Consider the following 19,144-nt stretch of genomic DNA (forward strand, 5'->3'; position numbering starts at 1 on the left):
TTACTTTTTTAAATTAAGTTAAATTTTTACTTTTTACGGCTCTCGACATAAAATATCCCCGTTTTTCGGTTTTTTATTTTTTCTGTCTTTTGTTTAAAGGTCAGTCTTTTGTTTTAAAGGCGATATTAATGGTCGTAGGAGGTAACCCACTTGCAGTAACATCAATTTTAGCTCTTAAAAAGTACCCTAAAGCTTGTGATTTTCGCTCGATCAAGACTCATCCCAAAATTCTACGACGAATGGTTTGACAAAATCGTCTCTGTCGGAAATTAAATAAAAAAAAAACAAATTTCCTTTAACTGAAAGTAAGGAGCGACATTAAAACTTAAAACGTACAGAAATTATTCCGTATATGAAAGGGAATACTTCCTCCTCAGCGCCTCTTTACGCTCCTCAACGAAACCTCTCCACACATAAAATTTGGCAAAGAGAATGTAAGACAATTAAAAAGAATTATGTATTGTAATTTTGTCAGTACCCCAGCGTAACATTTCCCCTGGAAAATTCACCGGACCAGAAATTTCCCTCCCCAGTGAAAATTCTTCCTGTAGAGATCCACCTCAGGCCCAAACCCCCGCCCCCCGAAAAATGTCTGTATACCTCCCAACAACAAATACTATACGTAAACAATGGGCAAATTTCATAGCTTACAGGCCTTTCCCCACCGACTGTGGGGGGTCATTTTACTTCATCTTGTGGGGGGATATAGTTATTTGATCTTTCAACTATACTGAACAAAATGGATATCTCATGATTTTGATCAGATAACTTTGGGGAAAAATGGGCATAAGAGGGGGATCAGTTGCCCTTTAATCTTTTTGGGCACTTAAAAATTGCACTAGAAATTTAAATTTTCGCTCGAATGAGCCCTTTTTTGATATTCTAAGACAATTGAATCGATATAATCACCCCTGGGGGAAAAACAACAAATAAACACGCATCCGTGATCTTCTGGCAAAAAACACAAAATTCCACATTTTTGCAGACATACGCTTGAAACTTCTACATCAGGGTTCCCGATTACGATGAATCTAATGGTGTGGTTTTTATTAAGCTGCCTAGACATTTACACGGGGTCTCCCCCCTTTTTTGAAAATCACACAAATTTCCTAAGTATCGTAGCTTTTGATGCGTAACACTAAACTTAATGAATCTTATATATTTGAAATCAACTGATATCAAAATTCCGTTTTTTTTTAAAGTTTCGATTACTGTTGAGCCGCGTCGCTCCTTATATACAGTTCATTATCACGAACTGTTTGAACAGTCCGTTACCACGAACTGTTTGATAGCATAATTTCACATTGGGTATATAGGAGCTTAGAACTTCTACAGTAGAGTTTTCTGGTACACTGAATATGATGCCATGGTTTTCTTGAGATTCCTTGAATTTTGGGAGGTGTTTCCCCCCTTTTTAAAAATCAGGCGATTTTTTTTCAAACTCACAACTTTTGCTGAGTAGCACAAAAATTTATGAATCTTATATATTCGGAATCAGCAAAATAAGCTGGTTCTTTTGATGCATCTAATGATATTAAAATTCCACTTTTTAGAGTTTCAGTTACTATTGAGTCGAGTCACTTCTTATAGTTCGTTACCACGAACTGTTTGAAAAAAGTAGCAAAGAAAAACTAACAAACAAACACGCAGCCATGACACAAAAACATGAAATTACCCTTATTTTTGAAGTTAGGGGCTTAAAAATTCTGTGAGGGCATTTTAGAGCACCCAGAATCTAATATTTCAATTTTCATCGGGATTAAATCAATCGTGGAGGATTGTCCCTCCTTTTTTTCTGAAATTATGCACATTTATACTAATGGACATTTTTCGAGTTAATACAAATTTTACAGATTTAGAATCAGCATAAGAACGGATATTTTTTGGAGGTGCATATTACTTCCATATTTTCGTTTTTTAAAATATCCTTTGCGATTGACACAAGTCATTCTCAAACTACGGTTTAACTACTTGTAACATTTTTTTCTTATTCTTTTTTTTACGACGAGCGAGCAATGTCTCAATCAGTAATGAGTCTAATCTGATTTTAACTACCAATGGAAGAGTCTTTCATAGATAGTCTCTTATAGAAACTCTCTTATAGATAGTCTCTTATAGAGTTTTCAAAAAGACATTTTTTTTAGAATTTCCGTTATTCCTGGCATGATATGCTCTTTACTTACAATATGTACCATGATCTTTTTATCCACAAGAATTATTTATTTCTTTTCTTTTTACTACGAGATTTCGATGTCTCAATTGGATATAACTGTAATGTAAGGAAGAGATAGAATTGTGATGGCTAAAGTTGCATTTTTGTGGCGTGGCTGAAGCACACCGACAAAGATTAAAAAAGCCTGAATCAGAACAAGAACAGTTTTATTTTTTTTTTTAGCTGAGCTTTTTTTTTTAGTTATCTCTGAGCCTTCTCATCCATTTTCCTTTAGGATAAATTTTTTCTGATGGAAAAATATGATATCACAGTTCTTATCTGAGTCTTGTCTTACAATTAGTCATTTCAAGTAAAAACCCGAAGGAAAATGTCAGCTCTTAATAATAAGGAAACTTTATTGAGATAAAACCCAAGTGTGCTTAAAAAAAAGGAATAATAAAGGATGGTGATAACCCGTCATGCGCATACACAGGAGGGGGCCCTGGTTCCCCTAAAATCCTAAAGTTTCCGGAATCTCTTGACGCTTTTTATTCTATAAAATTAATATATAAAATTAATATATAAAATTAATCTATAAAATTAATATAAAATTAATATATATTCTCTTGACGCTTATACTCAAATGCACTTGAACTGCTATTATTGAGTTGCCTTTAAAAGTATACGTACGCGCCTGTGACCTGCTACCTCTACAGCAATGAAAATGACTTTTGAGAAATGAATTAAATCTAATAATTTTTAGTAATTTGAGCATGTGAACAGATTTCGCCCCTCCTTCCATTCCAAGGTTTTCTTCTTTTTTTTACGTACACTCATTTAGATGATGGTGGGAGTTTGGGTTGAAAAGGTTCCTGTATTGAAAAGAGAATCATTTTTTAACACGCCAACTAGCTTGAGCCATGTTGATTGTTACGTTTACTACAGGGTAGAACATCAATACTTGACAGCGTCAAAAATCGGAAGTAGGTATTGTGTCTTACAGAAGACACTAGAATTGACAGCCTAAATGTCCCCCGCATTTTTCAGCTCCCGGGGTAAGAACCCACCCATCAATTCCCTCCGACAAAGCATATGCCCTGTCGGGTCTTTTATTTTAAAAAATGGTAAAATTTCTATTATTGATCTTGTGCATGTACGGGTCACAGAGTGAAAAATGACCGTTCGTTGTCAAAGTCATAAGGATTTATCGTTTTATGACTGTCATTGCAAACGGACTCTGAAACCTTAAACTGAAGAAACCCTTAACCACTCATCTTGTGATGGATGCCTCAGAGACGGAAAGATTCTTAAAAAGTCAAGCTCGCATTTCGGGTACTAATGTTCATTTTATGTTTTATTTTTCGTTCCTTGTCCCCCTACATCTGCTATGAAATCAAGGACCTGCGACAGTTATGAGTAAAAGTTGTTTTCTGCGCCGCAAGATCCGCTTTAAGATTTTGGTTCTTTGAGACGACACCATTGATCGGGTAATTAGATATCGACTATTGGGATTCCACCGTAAAAGAAGAACCCTATTTAATAAATAAATGGTATTTTCCAGTTTTACTTCACAATTCTGTTTGGCCTATATTCTTGGCCCGAAGACTACAAATCATCTGCTTTGTAAACGCAGCTTCGTTTCGCCTTTTATCCGAACAAGACAATTGTAACGTCTTGAATAAGCTGTCTTGAATAAGCAAATATAATGTTGACATTCTCTAAATGTTTGTTCAATTTGCTTTAATTACCCTTGTTTTCTCTTTTCTTTTTTTTTCTCTCTCTTTTTCATTTACAATTTTTTGTTGTTTTGGTCCTTAACAAGTTCGCTTCTAGGACCTTTATTATTATTGTTGTTATGTGTTTTCTTTTCTTTTTGAATAAATTGAATTGAATTGACATGTCAAGAGACTTTACTACCTACTTTTCATGTCTAAAAACAAAAATCAAAATAATTAACCTCTGTGTTCCATAGCCATGTTTCAGTTTATGTCTGATTGCCACAGTTATGATACTCGCGCGAGGAACGAGCTGTCAGTTCCAGTTGCCACCACTGTAATGTCGGTGAGTATAAGTATCTTACAACTAAAGTTAATAGCATTTAATAAAAATGATCTTTATATTCCGGGTGGTAGCAAATTAACTGCCGGAAAATTCGAAAATTAATCATATAAAACTTTGTATTAAATTTTTGCGACTAAAGTTAACTATCACCTTGTATGTATTAACTTCTGCACAGTTATCATCGAATTGATAAAAATGGAGTAAAATGACCAAATTTCTGGGAATCACTTGGTATTAAGACACTTGTTTTTTCATGTTTTGTCCGTTACTTATTAAATTACTCATATTTTCATAATCATTATAACGAGTACTAAGGCATTAGTTAATCAATCGTTCGAGGTTCACAGTTAGTTCCATTTCAATTTGAAGTAAATACCTATTCAACAAAAGTACTTACCTGGAAAGTGCCCTGTGTTCTCATTTAGCTATTGAGGAATAAAGTTATGGAAAAAAAAATAACGATAACGTAATCGATGATAAAATAAAGAAAAAATGTATTCTATTTATGATTTTTAATTATTTATCTTTGTCAGTTTTTTTCAATGGTTGTTTGAGGTGTGTGGAGTAGTACAGCAAAATGTTCAGACTGTTTTTTTGTGTTTTTTTGCTTTTGTTTTTAGTATGATGAATCCAATAGCAATTCAGCGGGAAAAGACGTGGATACATATTTGTATTTTCAGTATATGTCAGTGCCGTCAGCTCATGTTTACAGCCAGTCTTTCATTAGGTAATTTTTATTTTCATTTTTTTAATGTGTTAATTTCAGTCGGTATTTTTTATTCCTGATGCGCCCCTAGCATAACTTGTTTTTGCAAATTCATGGGCAGGTCAGAATATTTAGTTGAAAAAAGTTGTTTTCCTATTAATGTATGTTGCTTAGTTGTATTTTATTAGTTGATAAAGCTTAGCTAAAAACAGACATTGGGGCTGGGGGTCACAGGACTCTTGAAATCTCAGGGTCTTTGAACGTCTTCTCGCACAGTCATGTAATTTCACTTGATTTCAGTGTTGGGATAATTTTACTATACACTCCCTCTTGGATTTGAGTTGTACATACATTCCTGTCTGAATGCATACAAAATTCTGCCTATTGCAATAGCATTGGTATGCTTCTACGAATAGCATTGGAAGTTGGCCTACTGTAACAAAAAAAGAAATATGTTTGGATAACGAAATTCGTGACTTCAAGAGATAAAATGAATACCCTCCCTCCTCAAGTGAAATTTAATCTCTCTTAACATCTTTAATTAATAGACTAGAAGACTTAAAATCATGTTATTCCGTTACAACGTATGAATAAAGGCACGTCCACTGAAGAAATGGGGTACTTCAAACCCTGGTGGCCTAAAAATCTTGAAATCCTAGAGTTTGTGATTTATTTCCATTTTTTTTATTTTACCCCTCCCTCTCAAATCGCAGCTTCAACAAATTGTTACTAATTCAAATTGGGGTTATTTAACAAACGATAGGAGAAGGAACGCCAATTGGAGGAGGAGAGAGGTTTGCATTTGCTGCCCCCTTTCCTTTTCCCACTAGATTTTGTACACCCCCCTCAATTCGTGCCTGTTTTTGAATTTTCTTGAAAAAGACCTCTTTTTGGTATTTCCATTAAGGAAAATTGAAAAAAGCTACTCCCTAGATTTTTTTTTCAATACATTCCCCCTAAATTTCAGTTAAATGGTGCCCCTGGCTAGACGGATCATACCCGTTCTTGTTGAACTCAGACAGGTTGGTCCTGTGATAAAATGTTAGTAATCCTAGTCGGTTTTGAAATATCAACGAAGATTTTAAAATAAATGGTGGTAACATTTTTAGAATTTCAAGTCAGAGCAAATTTTGTTTTACCCCTCTCCCCTCACTACACCATTTGCCAGCCTGAATTTACCCATGGATCAATTATGACAATCATATGACCTTGTACATGTTCAAGAATTTCCTTATGAAAGCACCATAGAATCCCATATTTATACGGCTTAGAAACAACGCGAACGACCTGTTTTTCTTTCAGTATCCAATATTCAATCAGGTCATCCTTCTGACCTCTGTTATTTTAAGACCTTAATGGGTCACAGTTTTGTCCTTATATCCTCAGTTATATATACACTTAAGGATAAGTATCTTTATTGAAGGAGAGAGTTCGTACAGTTGTCGTGTCCCACGGATATTGACTTGGATTATTGTATTTTGACACAATAAGTAATCCTGAAAATAGAGGGGATAGTGTAATCCGACACTTTAAACAGCATTGATGAAAATATAGATAAGTGTATATCTAGCTTCGGATATGTCAAAATGCTTTAAAAATGAATAAAAAGGATCGCTGATCTAAAATGATCAACGGATGACGTATATAAAGATTAAGATGAGGTTCTAAGAGGGCTTCCTTTAAATTCTTGATTAGTCTGATTTAAGAACACAAGTTAGCATAATAGCGATAAAAATGCATCCTATAACACACTGGTTCTCAACTGATTCTGGGCCGTGTCCCACCCTGACATTTCTAAATTCCTGATGCTCCCGTCGTGATACTTAAATTTGGTTGCTCACAATTTTACACATATCCACCTGAATGAAATTTGAAAGGTCATTAACCTCGTATCTTTTTTTGATGGTCCTGAAGGCCATTGTAAATTTTACGTCGCCTTTGCCTCCATCTGTAGGCTCTATGGGGAGGAGGTTTGAGCTTTCAACCACAAAAAAATCTCTGAATACTATAGGGGCTAGTATAAACAAACCTGGTCAACCTCTCCTAACAGAAAGGTTTGGTGAGACCCTCAGGAAAATAAATTCAAGTTAATTTTGGGAGGGGCATATTATTGTAAAAATTGCAAAAATAGGCGAATGATGTCGGTAAAATAAGAATTATCAGGGAATAACAAAAAATATGGATGGGGAGGGTCCTCAGGCACCCTTTTGTGATTATAACTGAGTTAAATATCAATAATTTAATAATTGACTCTATCTTTGACATATGGCCTCTTTTATGAGTAATCCTCTAAACGATCGTCGGTTATTCTAAGTAACCATTTTCGGTGTTTGATATTGCGGTTTTTAGATTCATTTTATTTCTTCTTGTGAGTTCCGTGGATATCTATCCCAGGAGAGTTCTCTAGTGTTTTGACTGTGTGTGCCGTTTCCCCAAAGGAGTTTTAAATATGCCGCTGTTTCTAAACAAGGCCGAGTCAAGACAACGGGAGCTCATGTAATTATGACCAGTCAAAAACTGTATCCCACTACTCAGTAACGAAAAAAACTTTGCAGGTGAAGAGTATATATATATATATATATATATATATATATATATATATATATATATATATATATATATATATATATATATATATATATTACAAAAGATTACAATCGATACATCTAAAAAAAATCTGCATTCTTTCTTGAACATTCACGAAGCGTCAAGTATTTAGATACATTGAAAGCACCCTAACATAAATAAAGAATAAAATAAAAAATCAAATAACAGCAAAATACCTACTTTTAATATTTTTAGAAAAAATAAGGATTAGCGATGGTAGGCCTACCTCAGTTGCGGAAAAGGCTATATATAGACATTCATAAGCAGGAGGCACCTAGAGCCAATATCTCCGAGAGCTTGGGACCTCATTCGGTTTTCTTCCATGTTTTCCTCATTTTTCGAATAATTGTTCTTTTTTTTTTTAAGAACAATTTTTTTTTAAGAACTAAATAAGGCTTAGCGATGGTAGGCCTACCTCAGTTGCGGAAAAGGCTGTATATAGACATTCATAAGCAGGAGGCACACAGGGCTATTATCCCCGAAGGGACCTCATTCGGTTTTCTTCCATGTTTTCCTCATTTTTTTAATAGTTGTTCTTTTTATTAAGTCCCTTGCACCTCACGAAATAAATTAATTCTGGTTACAATCAATAATTTTCAGTCTTGGGAAACTCTCAGCGGAATTTACACTTTATCGGAAAACCAGAAAGCTCCACAAGTTGGAACCAGAACAAATTAAGTTAAGAATATCAAATAAATATATTTAAAAAAAAGTCACAGCAACTAAATACGCTGTACACTCGGGAGAAGCAGTGTCAATTCAGGAAATTTTAAGGGGGGCCGTCTAAATGTGGGTTAATATCAAAAATCAATTTTTCAAAATCTAGGAGGGAAAGGCCAAAAAATATAGGGGGGACAGGCCCCTTGACCTCTCCAATTGATAAAATAGTTTGGTAACTCTTACTAAAGAGAAAAATAAAGGATACTGTCCTACCCTTCCGTGACTATAAATGTGACTATAAAAATGTCATACGAAAAATCGTCACTATTGCGGTGAAAGGTCGTATCTGACATTTTGAAACTTTCAAAATAATTTGCATCAACTCTTTACCAAAATGCATAGAGGGGGAAGACCAGCAGGCCAATGTAGGTTCACACATACATCCGCTCTCCAGGTCAACATATTAATCAGCTGATCCTCCCTTTAAAATTAATTAGATAACGACAATTACAATACATGGTATATGACACTAAATGGCGCATGATCTTTAGGCGTAACGCCAACGATATTCAAGTTCCACTGGTCTTATGTGACGTATTTCCGTAAGTCAATCCGTATTCTATGTCAGAAAGAGAAATCTTACAGCTTACCTTTTTTAGCTGATATTATATTCTTTCGTTGTTGGTTTGTCAAATTTTGTGCTACTAAAAAGAACAAGCTTATTGAATCTTTACCAATGAAATTTTTTAGTCGCAATTTTTTTTTCTCAAGTGAACTCTCCATTTGTCCTCCGAGATATTGGACATCTTATATATTGTAAAATAAAATGGTACTTGTGTATTATTCAGAACACACTCAATGAGTGAAGTTAGGTTCTTTTGTGAAACAAACTACGATGCAGGTATATTTTAATGAAATATTTGGTACTTGTTCATTATTCAGTTGGTTCAATCCAATTCAGAACACACTCAAGAATTTTGCTGAGAAAATCTGGTTTCATAGCCACAAAGACAAAACGCAATTTAGTTTGATGCGAATAGTGATAGAAGATAGCGTCTGAACATGGATTTGAAATGAAGGTTTGGGATTTGACTGAAAAAGAGGAAATTATATTTTTCCTGGATAAGGGGTTCCATCCGCCATCATTTGCAATCATACTTAGTAGAGTACATTTGGCGGGCGATAGTGAAGGCAGAAGGAAGACCTCCTTTTAAGCAGAAGAAAAACCTTCTTTTAAGTTAGGCAACTGTCCACTACCGAATATATTGGAAAATTTTCCATTACAATGGAAGAACCGAACGTGAAAACCTTGGTAGAACCTCAACACAACTGTTCCATTTTAATTCAAATGAAGGTTTGAATAAGGGGTTGTTGCCCACAACAAAACAGTGCGTCAATGGGCACAACACGACTTTATACTCTTATGAGAAGGAGCATTTTTAGAAGTATAACAATAGGCCATGTTTGAAAAAAGTCAATTTGCGTTTGAATACGTGGTTAGGTCAAGTTAGGTAACTTCACTTATTGAGTGTGTTCTGAATAATACACAAGTACCATTCGTTATTTTTGTATCTTCCTATAGTTTTATATACTATAAGCTGTAGCTGGAGCCATCAAGGGTGGAGGAGTGGGATGCATTACAAGTTAAGCGACCGTGATCTTTGAAGAGACTGTAAAGTAATGAATCTAATGATGCTATCTTTACTTCCTTAGCAAGTTTCCTTTAGAGTTGGTGAACAACTAAATATTTATCTATAATTATAAACTTCTCATGGGTTCAAGGCCTAAGATATTGACCCCCCTTCTGACCATTTGCTATTACAAGGAAGTAAAACGAATTACTCTAGTGTTGGAAAAATCGTCATTTGAGAAATTTTTTACGATTTTAAGACAGCCCCTAACTAAATATGGGCGCTGTAGAGGTTTTCTACTTTATTTCCCTTTATAAAGGAAGACGCTTACTTGAATATGAATCGCCATTTCTTAAGCTTTAAAATGACATGCAGCATGGCAGGATTATTTCCATCCTTCCTAAGCATATTAATAACTTATGATCATAATCTATCATATAGCCCAGAGTAATTGCTGTTATGAAAAAAATTGGCTCCTGTTTCGCCGCAGGGGGGAGGAACGTGGGAGTTGCGGCCGTTCCATCCAATTGGGATTACCTGAAGGTGACCAGCAGCCAATCAGAAGGCGGATGAGGCGGGTTTATATATTTATTATAATCCAAGTGAAGCATATCCATATCTGCGCAACGCTAGTATGATGAGGGGATCTTAGAACACGGATCTTAGCTGTCATAACCAGACCAGAGGTCTAAAGTGGATATTTGTGAAAGTGCGAAGAATTAACTTGTGATAAATCTGTGTGGAGAGTGGAGTGCTGGATAGAAAATGTCCAGACGTAAACAATCCAAACCCATTAGACATTCGGATGAATTTGGTGTGGAACAATGTATAGTAGAAAATAGATTTGAAGGCAAAGTCTCAGGTGAGTCATGTGAAATAGTGTGACCTTTATTTTAATATTGGGCTACTGCGCAGTGTACTACCTGACTTTAATTACCAGGGATGAAGATAGATTTGGCCTATTCTAGGAAAAACTTTGTAGATATAGAAAAAACCAGATTAGTACTGGCTGTACTATTTATTTTACTCTTCAATACTAAAATATTTCACGTAGCTAGGTTAAAGGCACAATGTGACAGCAAAATCTTGTAGAGTCTGGTCTTTATTTATTTTTCCATCTCTGCTGAATAGATTATGCCAATATTTGCCAAAATGCTATAAAATCATATTACGGGGTCATCTCAAAATTAGCTATTTATTCAACTCTTTTATTATATTCTATTTGCTATAAAATTCAGCTAATGGTCAAAGTGCTGAACTTATTAATCATTAGTGAATAAGGTCATATTCTAACTCCGAAATATAAGAAGGCTATTATCATTAAGGCCAGATTTTGCTAAGCTTGTCAGTCACTAAAAATATCAATTAATATTTCATTGGTATTATTTATATGAGTTGGTCACATAAATAGTCAGACTCAGGTGGCTTGGTGTTACGATGGTTGGAATTGTCAGTAAGCCTAGCAATTGAACTCTATTAGAAATAGGGACAGTTTTCCTTTCAATTCAAATGAACGTTGCTATAGAACTCTCGGCTAGCTTGGTTTGTATTTAATTCAACACCTTCAAAAAATTCAAACCTAAAAAATAGCAACACTTATGTGTTGCTGTGCTACAAATTTACTCCACAATGCAACTCATTCCCCTCTCATTAGCTAATTATGCATTTAATACAAAAACTTAAAGTACTAATAAAATTATACTTTCGATTTCAGCTGAATTTCTTTGAAACTTAAAAGTGCTACTAACTCATTTGATAATCTAACCTAGTAAAACTCTACTCAATTTAAGATTCTAATCCAAAATATTAATAAAATTTCCACCAAACAATATACAACATTATCACCTATTCATTTATAAGTATTCGCTTAGCAAAATAACAAGGCGCTTCAACCTATAGGGCATACTGTACCTTTTCAATGTTAAATATTAAAAACTAATGCACCGCCTTACATGACTGATATACAATATCGACAAAGATGGGCCCTTAGGGAATGAGAATTAACTAACAATTACTTGTCCAAATGGATACTAATAATTAAGGAGACAATAGAGAGACACAGAAACAGGGCTGTATCCTAGGGGGTGGTTACCCAGTTTGACCCCCCTCCCCTTAAGAAATTTTTTCAGGCTCATGAAAAAGTGACAATAATTCATATTAGCAAACTTTGATGCGTTTTTTTATATTATTTTATAGCCCCTTCCCTCCCAAACAAGAACTGGATAGCGCCTTGTACAGAATGATAAAAAATATGAACAAATACAGAATATGTACATTTAAAACAAACGTCTACATGGTTTTTATGAGAATTGTACTCATGAAACTAAATTTTGAAACAGCAGTTTTAAGTAATTCAGTTGCAAGCTCTTGTTTATTTTACTCAATATTTTATTCAACCGTTATTTCAGTATTTACAAATCTACTAATTCTTATCTTTAAAGAAATACTTAAATCTTAAAAGTTTGGATATTTAAGGGATCCAGTCCTAAGGTACTCCTAACAAACCTCATGTGTACCTGACTGATTGTACACTACTGACGTCAAAGTAATTATCTAACTTCATTGCAATAGACCCTCAGTTTTCGGAAGAGATACAGAATTTATGCTTGGAAAAGTTTCAAACCAACAGAAGTAATTAAAAATCAAACCAAATCGAATATTTTATTTAACCGTTATTTCAAGCTCAGTCTTTGCAAATCTATTAATACTTATTTGGGAATGATTAAGGTATTGGTGCTAACATTTGAGAGTCATGAGACCGCTTAGGTTCTCCTGCCGTGAGTAGCCTCTTTTTTTTATCAATGTCTTAAATTTTCCAATATTGTTATGCTTAGCCAGTGGGGGCCCTAGAATTTATTTAAACTTTAATACAAACAAAACCCCTTATAGCTCTTGTCCCCAATGGAAAAATCCTTGCGTGGTCTTAGACAGGGCCGAATCCAGGATTAGGCTCGGGGAGGGCTGTTTAAAATTCGGGGGGGGGGAGCTTACGAAAATAGATTACTGATTATAAAGGTTTTGGTGTACAGAAATGTGTTAACATTTATTTTTGTAAGAGTCAGACAAAAGTTTCGGGGGATAGGGACTCAAACAGGGTACCTCCATTGGTTATGGCCATGCTCTTGAATTCAGGTAAATTATATGTCTTGAAGAAAGACATCAAATAGTTAAATTTGAAATCACCATTGTATAAGATAATAGCTTATATACTTGAGTAGGCTCAGAGTGCTGTTATTTTTTCTGTTAGTCTTGCATCCAATATTCTATATCTAATATCCTATATCTATATCCTATATCCTATAAATATCCTCATATACTATATCAATATCAAATCTTCTATGATCTCAGCCGCGACTGTCACTTATTGACATTTTCCAAAGATATATATATATATATATATATATATATATATATATATATATATATATATATATATATATATATATATATATATATATATATATATATATATATATATATATATATATATATATATATATATATATATATATATATATATATATATATATATATATATATATATATATATATATATATATATATATATATATATATATATATATATATATATATATATATATATATATATATATATATATATACAGTATTATCATTCAGTAACTTGCGGTAGTTTTAGCCTTTGGATTTTTTGCAAGGAAATATTGGTATTATTAAATTTTTGGTGGTTACTCGCATCTTAGTTGAATCTTCCGTAACAGGTCGAAGTTACCTTTTACCATCCAAACTGTTTTTTGGCAAATACAACAATCCTACTAATTTGAATTCTTAGAGGAATATACAAATAGGTGGAGAAGAGAGTCACAGTGACTTTTGTTTTTCCCTGGTTAGAATAATAAATGTAACTTTACTATATTTGCTTCATTTACTGCACTTTGGCTACTTTACTACACTCAGGCTAGTGAACTTACAGATATGACAGTCAAGGCTGTTCCTATAAATGGGTGCTAGGATCAGTTTTAGCTCTGAAGTGTGAGGAATTTCAAGAAAATACATAATTGTTGTTGATTATTGGCTAAAAATAACAAATTTTACCAATGCCTGTTTGGGTTGTCCTCTACCAATGGCCTCTGGCCCTTTATGTGTAGATCAAGGACTTGTGTCACTAAATTGCATGTCAACCCAACGTATACTTTTATTTGTCACTTTCATACGAAACTAAAAAAAAAACCGATTCAATGGTCGAAAAGCCTCTATAACCACACAGATTATGATCATATACCTTTCAGAGGGATACCTCATTATAAGGGTTCATTTTTTTGCGATATTCTCTTATCTGCATTGGGTTGATCGCTAGTATTCCTACAAAGACCCAAAAGAATTAGGGATTTGAGAGCGCCAATATAGTACATAAGAAAGAAAGTTTTAACAAATTTCAAATTGCTTGACCTAGTTTAGTATTTTTGCTCTTTGACACGGGTAACGGAGTTTTTCCCACGTAAGTAGCGTTGTCTTGATAAATACATAAAGCTTAACTACCTGAAGACATTTATAGAGACGAATTTCTAAACAACAAATACCTCAATAATTTGCCCTGAAAAATAATTATTGACCTTTCCATTTTGAAAAAAAAGGACCCATTTTACTAGAGCAACACCGTTATAAAAGTCAAAAATCGATAATTCGTGCATTACCTTAAAACGTTCAGAAGATAGCTATTTGTTCGCATTGGTGGTTCCCAGTGGCATTAATCGGGAGGGGGTAGGGAGACGTCTTTGCGCCCTTAAATTTTTAAAAATGGGGTGGGGGGTATTTTCATTGGAAAAATGAGAACAATACCCCCTAGCTATTAAAAAATACATTTGCCCCCTCCCCTCCCAAGTTTTCATGGATTGGCACAACTGATGTTTCCTCTTCATTTCTTCGGTATGAGGAACAGGTGAAACTTTAGTAGGGACAACCTATATTAATTATAGATGAGTAGCAGATATTGTAATATAAATTCTTCATCTTCATTTTTAGAGCTACGAATATGGTACAGAACAGCAGTCAAGACCTTTTTTTCTCTTTTTATATTTATATTTACTTACTTTTTATATTTATATTTACTCTTTTTATATTTACTCCGTTTATCATTAAATTTAAAATTGGTCATAAAAACGCTCAGTTCAGTTACTAGACGAAACAAGTTACTTACAAAAACAAATTCTCAGATGCGGACCTGATAAAATACTACTAATACTAATGACAACTTGCTATGTACACTCTTTCTACATCCCAATCTGTTGAGATATTCACTCTTTATGCCCATGTGTTCTTCCTCCTTCTTTACTGGCCATGGAAACTTCGTAGGGATTAGTGCCACGCATGTATTATGTAATTATCTATGAGTTGACATAATCTTACCTAACGTCATACTTTCGCAACGTCATAACGTTTTGCTACGTAATTCGGTCGCTACGTAAACCAAGCTACTTCCTCTATAGTTACTACACTTACTCAAATCCTCTTTCTCGTATATGCTTTCATTAAAGTTTTCCAAAAGTCCTTAGAACCATTCCCGTTTTATAACAACCGCATTCATGGTTTTCAATAATTTTTCCACTTTCTAAATACCATATTTCAAAAACGCATTTACAGCACTACCAGTTTCTGCAGCCACACTATGTCTTATTTCTTTTAGTACCATCCCTATTTCAACAAATCCTACTTTACTCTGAAGGCATTGAAAACCTCGGAAATATTTTCTATATCATCATATACAATATAATTACAATTTAACGCACTCCAAAAACTTTCTTCCCGTTTATTCTTAACAAATTATTAATTAATTAAATTAATAAATTTATAATTAAATAAATAAATTTATAATAAATATATATAAATAAATAAATAATAAATAATATAAATAATAAATTTATAATAAATTTATAAATTAATTAAATTAATAAATTTATTAATAAGTTTATTAATTAAAGAGGCGCTCATATCTTAACTGGGATAATACCAGACTGCTTTCTCTCAATATCTTAACCTCCCAGTGTCCTGCTAAAAACACAAGAAAGGAAACACTTTTTTAACTTTCCCCGTAAAAAAATACCTCGACTTCGTTAAAAATCACGGTATTTTTTCCCAGGCGGTATCCAGGATTTTTGGTCGGGGGAAAAAAGTTTAGAAATACATCAAAAATTTGTTTATACGTATTTTTGTTATGTTTTTACGAGTCAGACAAAAATTTCGAGGGATGGGGTAAACCCCCTACCCCCTGGATACCGTATCCGTTTTTTTTATTCGATTGATAATAGCTTTTATTGACACCTAGTTTTTTTCCTTTTCTCTAGTTATTATAGCAAGTCTGTGATAGCCTATATATCGTAAAAAAACATGCAATTGTTTCAACTTTCAAAGCTACTTGCTTTGTAAGTACAATAATAAAAAACCCTAAACATCAATAAAACATTGGATTTTTTTATTGCTAAAAGAGCTTATTGCGATAAGAACAGACCTAATTCGTTTCGCCTTGCAATATTTTTTCTACCTAAAACCTTTTCTGGGTGTAAATAAAGGCCGACATAAAAACCATATTGTAATTACTTCAATTTCAATATTTTATTGTATAGATTCAAATTGCTTTTATTGTGTATTCTAGACAATACTATGTAAATTGTTCAGCAAAAAGTCCTTTTAAGGCCTTTGAATATTAAACTATTACATCAAGTTTTGTCTTTGCATATTAATGCACCGTATTTTGAAAGGATCTGGTGCACCGACTCGTTATCATTTATGACCTTGGCTTTTGAATAGCTTATTTTTCAGAGCTACTTAAACCTGACTTACCTTAATTGGACCCAGAGGCATTAATTGCAGGAAATGTGGATGGAAAGGGGACAGAGGCGCCATTTGGGGGGGGGGGGTCAGTGGTGGGCAAATGCCCACCCCAGATCTTCAGGGGGCCTCAAGCTTCCACCACAAAGGGCCCTTTTCCGGCCATAATTATCCATTCTGTTCAAATGATTTGAACTAACTGCACGCCTATTAGCCAAAGAGCGTAATTACCTGACGACCCTTGGGGTAATTACGCTATTTGCTATTAATCATTGTAAACTTTGAAAGTAGGTTAGATTCATAATAAAAGTCTCAAGTTCTGTCAAATGACCCATGCCCTCCCCAAGATTTGGCCCAAATGGTGCCTCTGAAAGGGGGGGGGGAGAATTTTTCATGATTGTTTTAAATAATACGAAGTAAAGTGTAGTTTATTATTTTTAAATCAGGGGAAGTGCATTTTTACATTTTTTAATGAAAACAAATAGTTCAATTTCAAAATCTAGAGGGCAATAGCTCCCGACTCCACTACTCCTCCCTCTAGTTGCCACCCATGTTTGGATCACACGAATAGGAAAACAAATACTTTTCGTTTTTTTGCATGAGTAGAACAGAAACAGATACCTTGAAAACAGAACAGAAACTGAAAATAGAAACAGTGCCCATGTTTAATTCGAACAGTAAGAAAAAATTATTCCAAATAGAAATATGGGAAAGTCGTTCCTTACGATAGTAAGGATTGAACCCAACAACTTTTAATATGTTGGCACACTCTCATCCACTTGACTATCGCAAGATATATGGATGTTAAATTTATTAATGTATAAATTTGTTAACTTTCTTTCAGAGAAAAGTTATAATAGTTAATTTACAACCACTTCTTTGTTTTTGGTGTCAGCAGACTTAAGGTTTTATTTATAGATAACAAATGGCGGAAATGATGAATAAAATTAAAGGTAAAATTCTAGTTAATTGACTTCTTGCTATCTCAGAAAGGGTTTAGGTTAGGAAAATGAAACTTTCAGGAATGAATCTACGGACTAAAGTATACCCGGGAAAGGTATTTTGAAACAACTACCTCCACTCCTTCTCCCTCTAGATGGCCCTGACCTTTGATGGCCTTTAAAAATATGTGTGTTATAAAAGTGAAACCTTGCAAAATAGATCTTCTGCTTAATTGAAGTACAACAAAATTGTTTTCAGCTTCATATCTTAGCTCAATTCCATTTTATAAGGTTTTAAAGATATGCAAATACATTTCCTAAATTTAGAAAAAGAGCATTGATATGGCTCAAAATTCTACTCAAATAACAGGAATTGTATTTTCAGTACTAAAGGCAGAGTAAAAGCATACTAGTAACTGAAAATTAAGGTAAAATGTGGTTTTGCCAAATTTCTATTGGTATAAACCTGTCATGTAGGCAAATTTTCTGTGCCTTCTAGAGGGAGAAGGAGTGGAGGTGGGTACTTTAAAATAATTTCAGGGACAAACTTTAGCCTGTAGACCCATCCCAGAAAGATTCATTTTCCTAATATAAACTCTTTCCGAGATAGCACAAAGTCAATTAACTAGAATTTTACCAAATTAAAAATGTATAATGATATCCAATCGTCGCAAATTCGTCTCAGTACCACTCTGTTCCCACAAATGCGGGTTATTCTAGGGCAATATGCATTATTAAATGATTCTTGATTTAATTGTTCGAATTGACTGTAGGAGTCAATGATTGATTAGAAAAAAAAATATAAACAACCAGGATTTTTTCTTAAGACAATGGAACCTTGTTCCTAAATGAATATTTTGACCCTATATCCATGGGCAATCCTCAGCAATTAAATGAAAACATAAAAGAAACTCACATTAAAATACGACCATTAAAATTAAGATCTTTTTAAAACAGTCCTAGCATCCTTAGTTCAGGCATGCTCAAACAGGAATGGTGCATCAAGTGAGGGGAAAAAAGAGTTCATTCCAGGGAAATGAAAATAATAAAAAACAGGCCTTCAATGCTGATCTTGTCTTTTTGGCAGCTAGCCTCAAAGGTCTTTCTGTAACTGGCTCAATGGTATTGTCTACTAGTTTTGTAATATAATTTGTTAAGTCATTTTAAGTAGAATTTGTATGTAAAGCATTTAGTGAATACTCCTCCAAATCCTCATTTTAAGAATTATTATTTAATTTGAGTTTAATTTCGATTACTTCTCGATAAACCTGTTTTATGCTTAATTCATTGTTAATTAGGAAATTCTATTGAAAAAGTATTTTATTGCTGGGGTCATCAAAAACTTGGCTGCCTAAAGCAGAATGAAGAGAATATAAGCACTATCATAGTTTAAACCTCTTAAATAGCGCAAGCTATTTAAAAAAGAGAGAAACAAAAACATAAATCGGATATTCACTTGGAAGGTCAAACTTTTCTTCATGGGCACTCATATCACGGCGGGGGTTCAGAACAGGCATTTACCCCTCTTTTCTTAGAAAGCAAAAAGTAAAAGATTTTGAAGCATTTGGAAAATATGACAGTT

At 33.8% G+C, this 19,144-nt stretch overlaps 1 protein-coding gene and 1 long non-coding RNA gene across 2 annotated transcripts in view; one reads left to right on the plus strand and one right to left on the minus strand.

Annotated features, from left to right (window-relative positions):
• LOC136033393 (uncharacterized) overlaps positions 1-10,234 on the minus strand; it is a 110,232-nt gene extending 99,998 nt beyond the window's left edge. The window contains exon 1 of the long non-coding RNA XR_010618921.1: positions 10,149-10,234. This is a non-coding gene — a long non-coding RNA (uncharacterized LOC136033393). The remainder of the gene's footprint in view (positions 1-10,148) is intronic.
• Positions 10,235-10,448: 214 nt separating this feature from the next.
• Positions 10,449-19,144, plus strand: part of LOC136033265 (homeotic protein spalt-major-like) — a 77,225-nt gene continuing 68,529 nt past the window's right edge. Inside the window, exon 1 of the mRNA XM_065714020.1 lies at positions 10,449-10,679. Within this exon, the coding sequence (XP_065570092.1) occupies positions 10,583-10,679 (97 nt within the window). The 5' untranslated portion in view covers positions 10,449-10,582. The remainder of the gene's footprint in view (positions 10,680-19,144) is intronic.

This window comes from Artemia franciscana, chromosome 11, assembly GCF_032884065.1.
Source record: "Artemia franciscana chromosome 11, ASM3288406v1, whole genome shotgun sequence".
Taxonomy (NCBI): Eukaryota; Metazoa; Arthropoda; class Branchiopoda; order Anostraca; family Artemiidae; genus Artemia; species Artemia franciscana.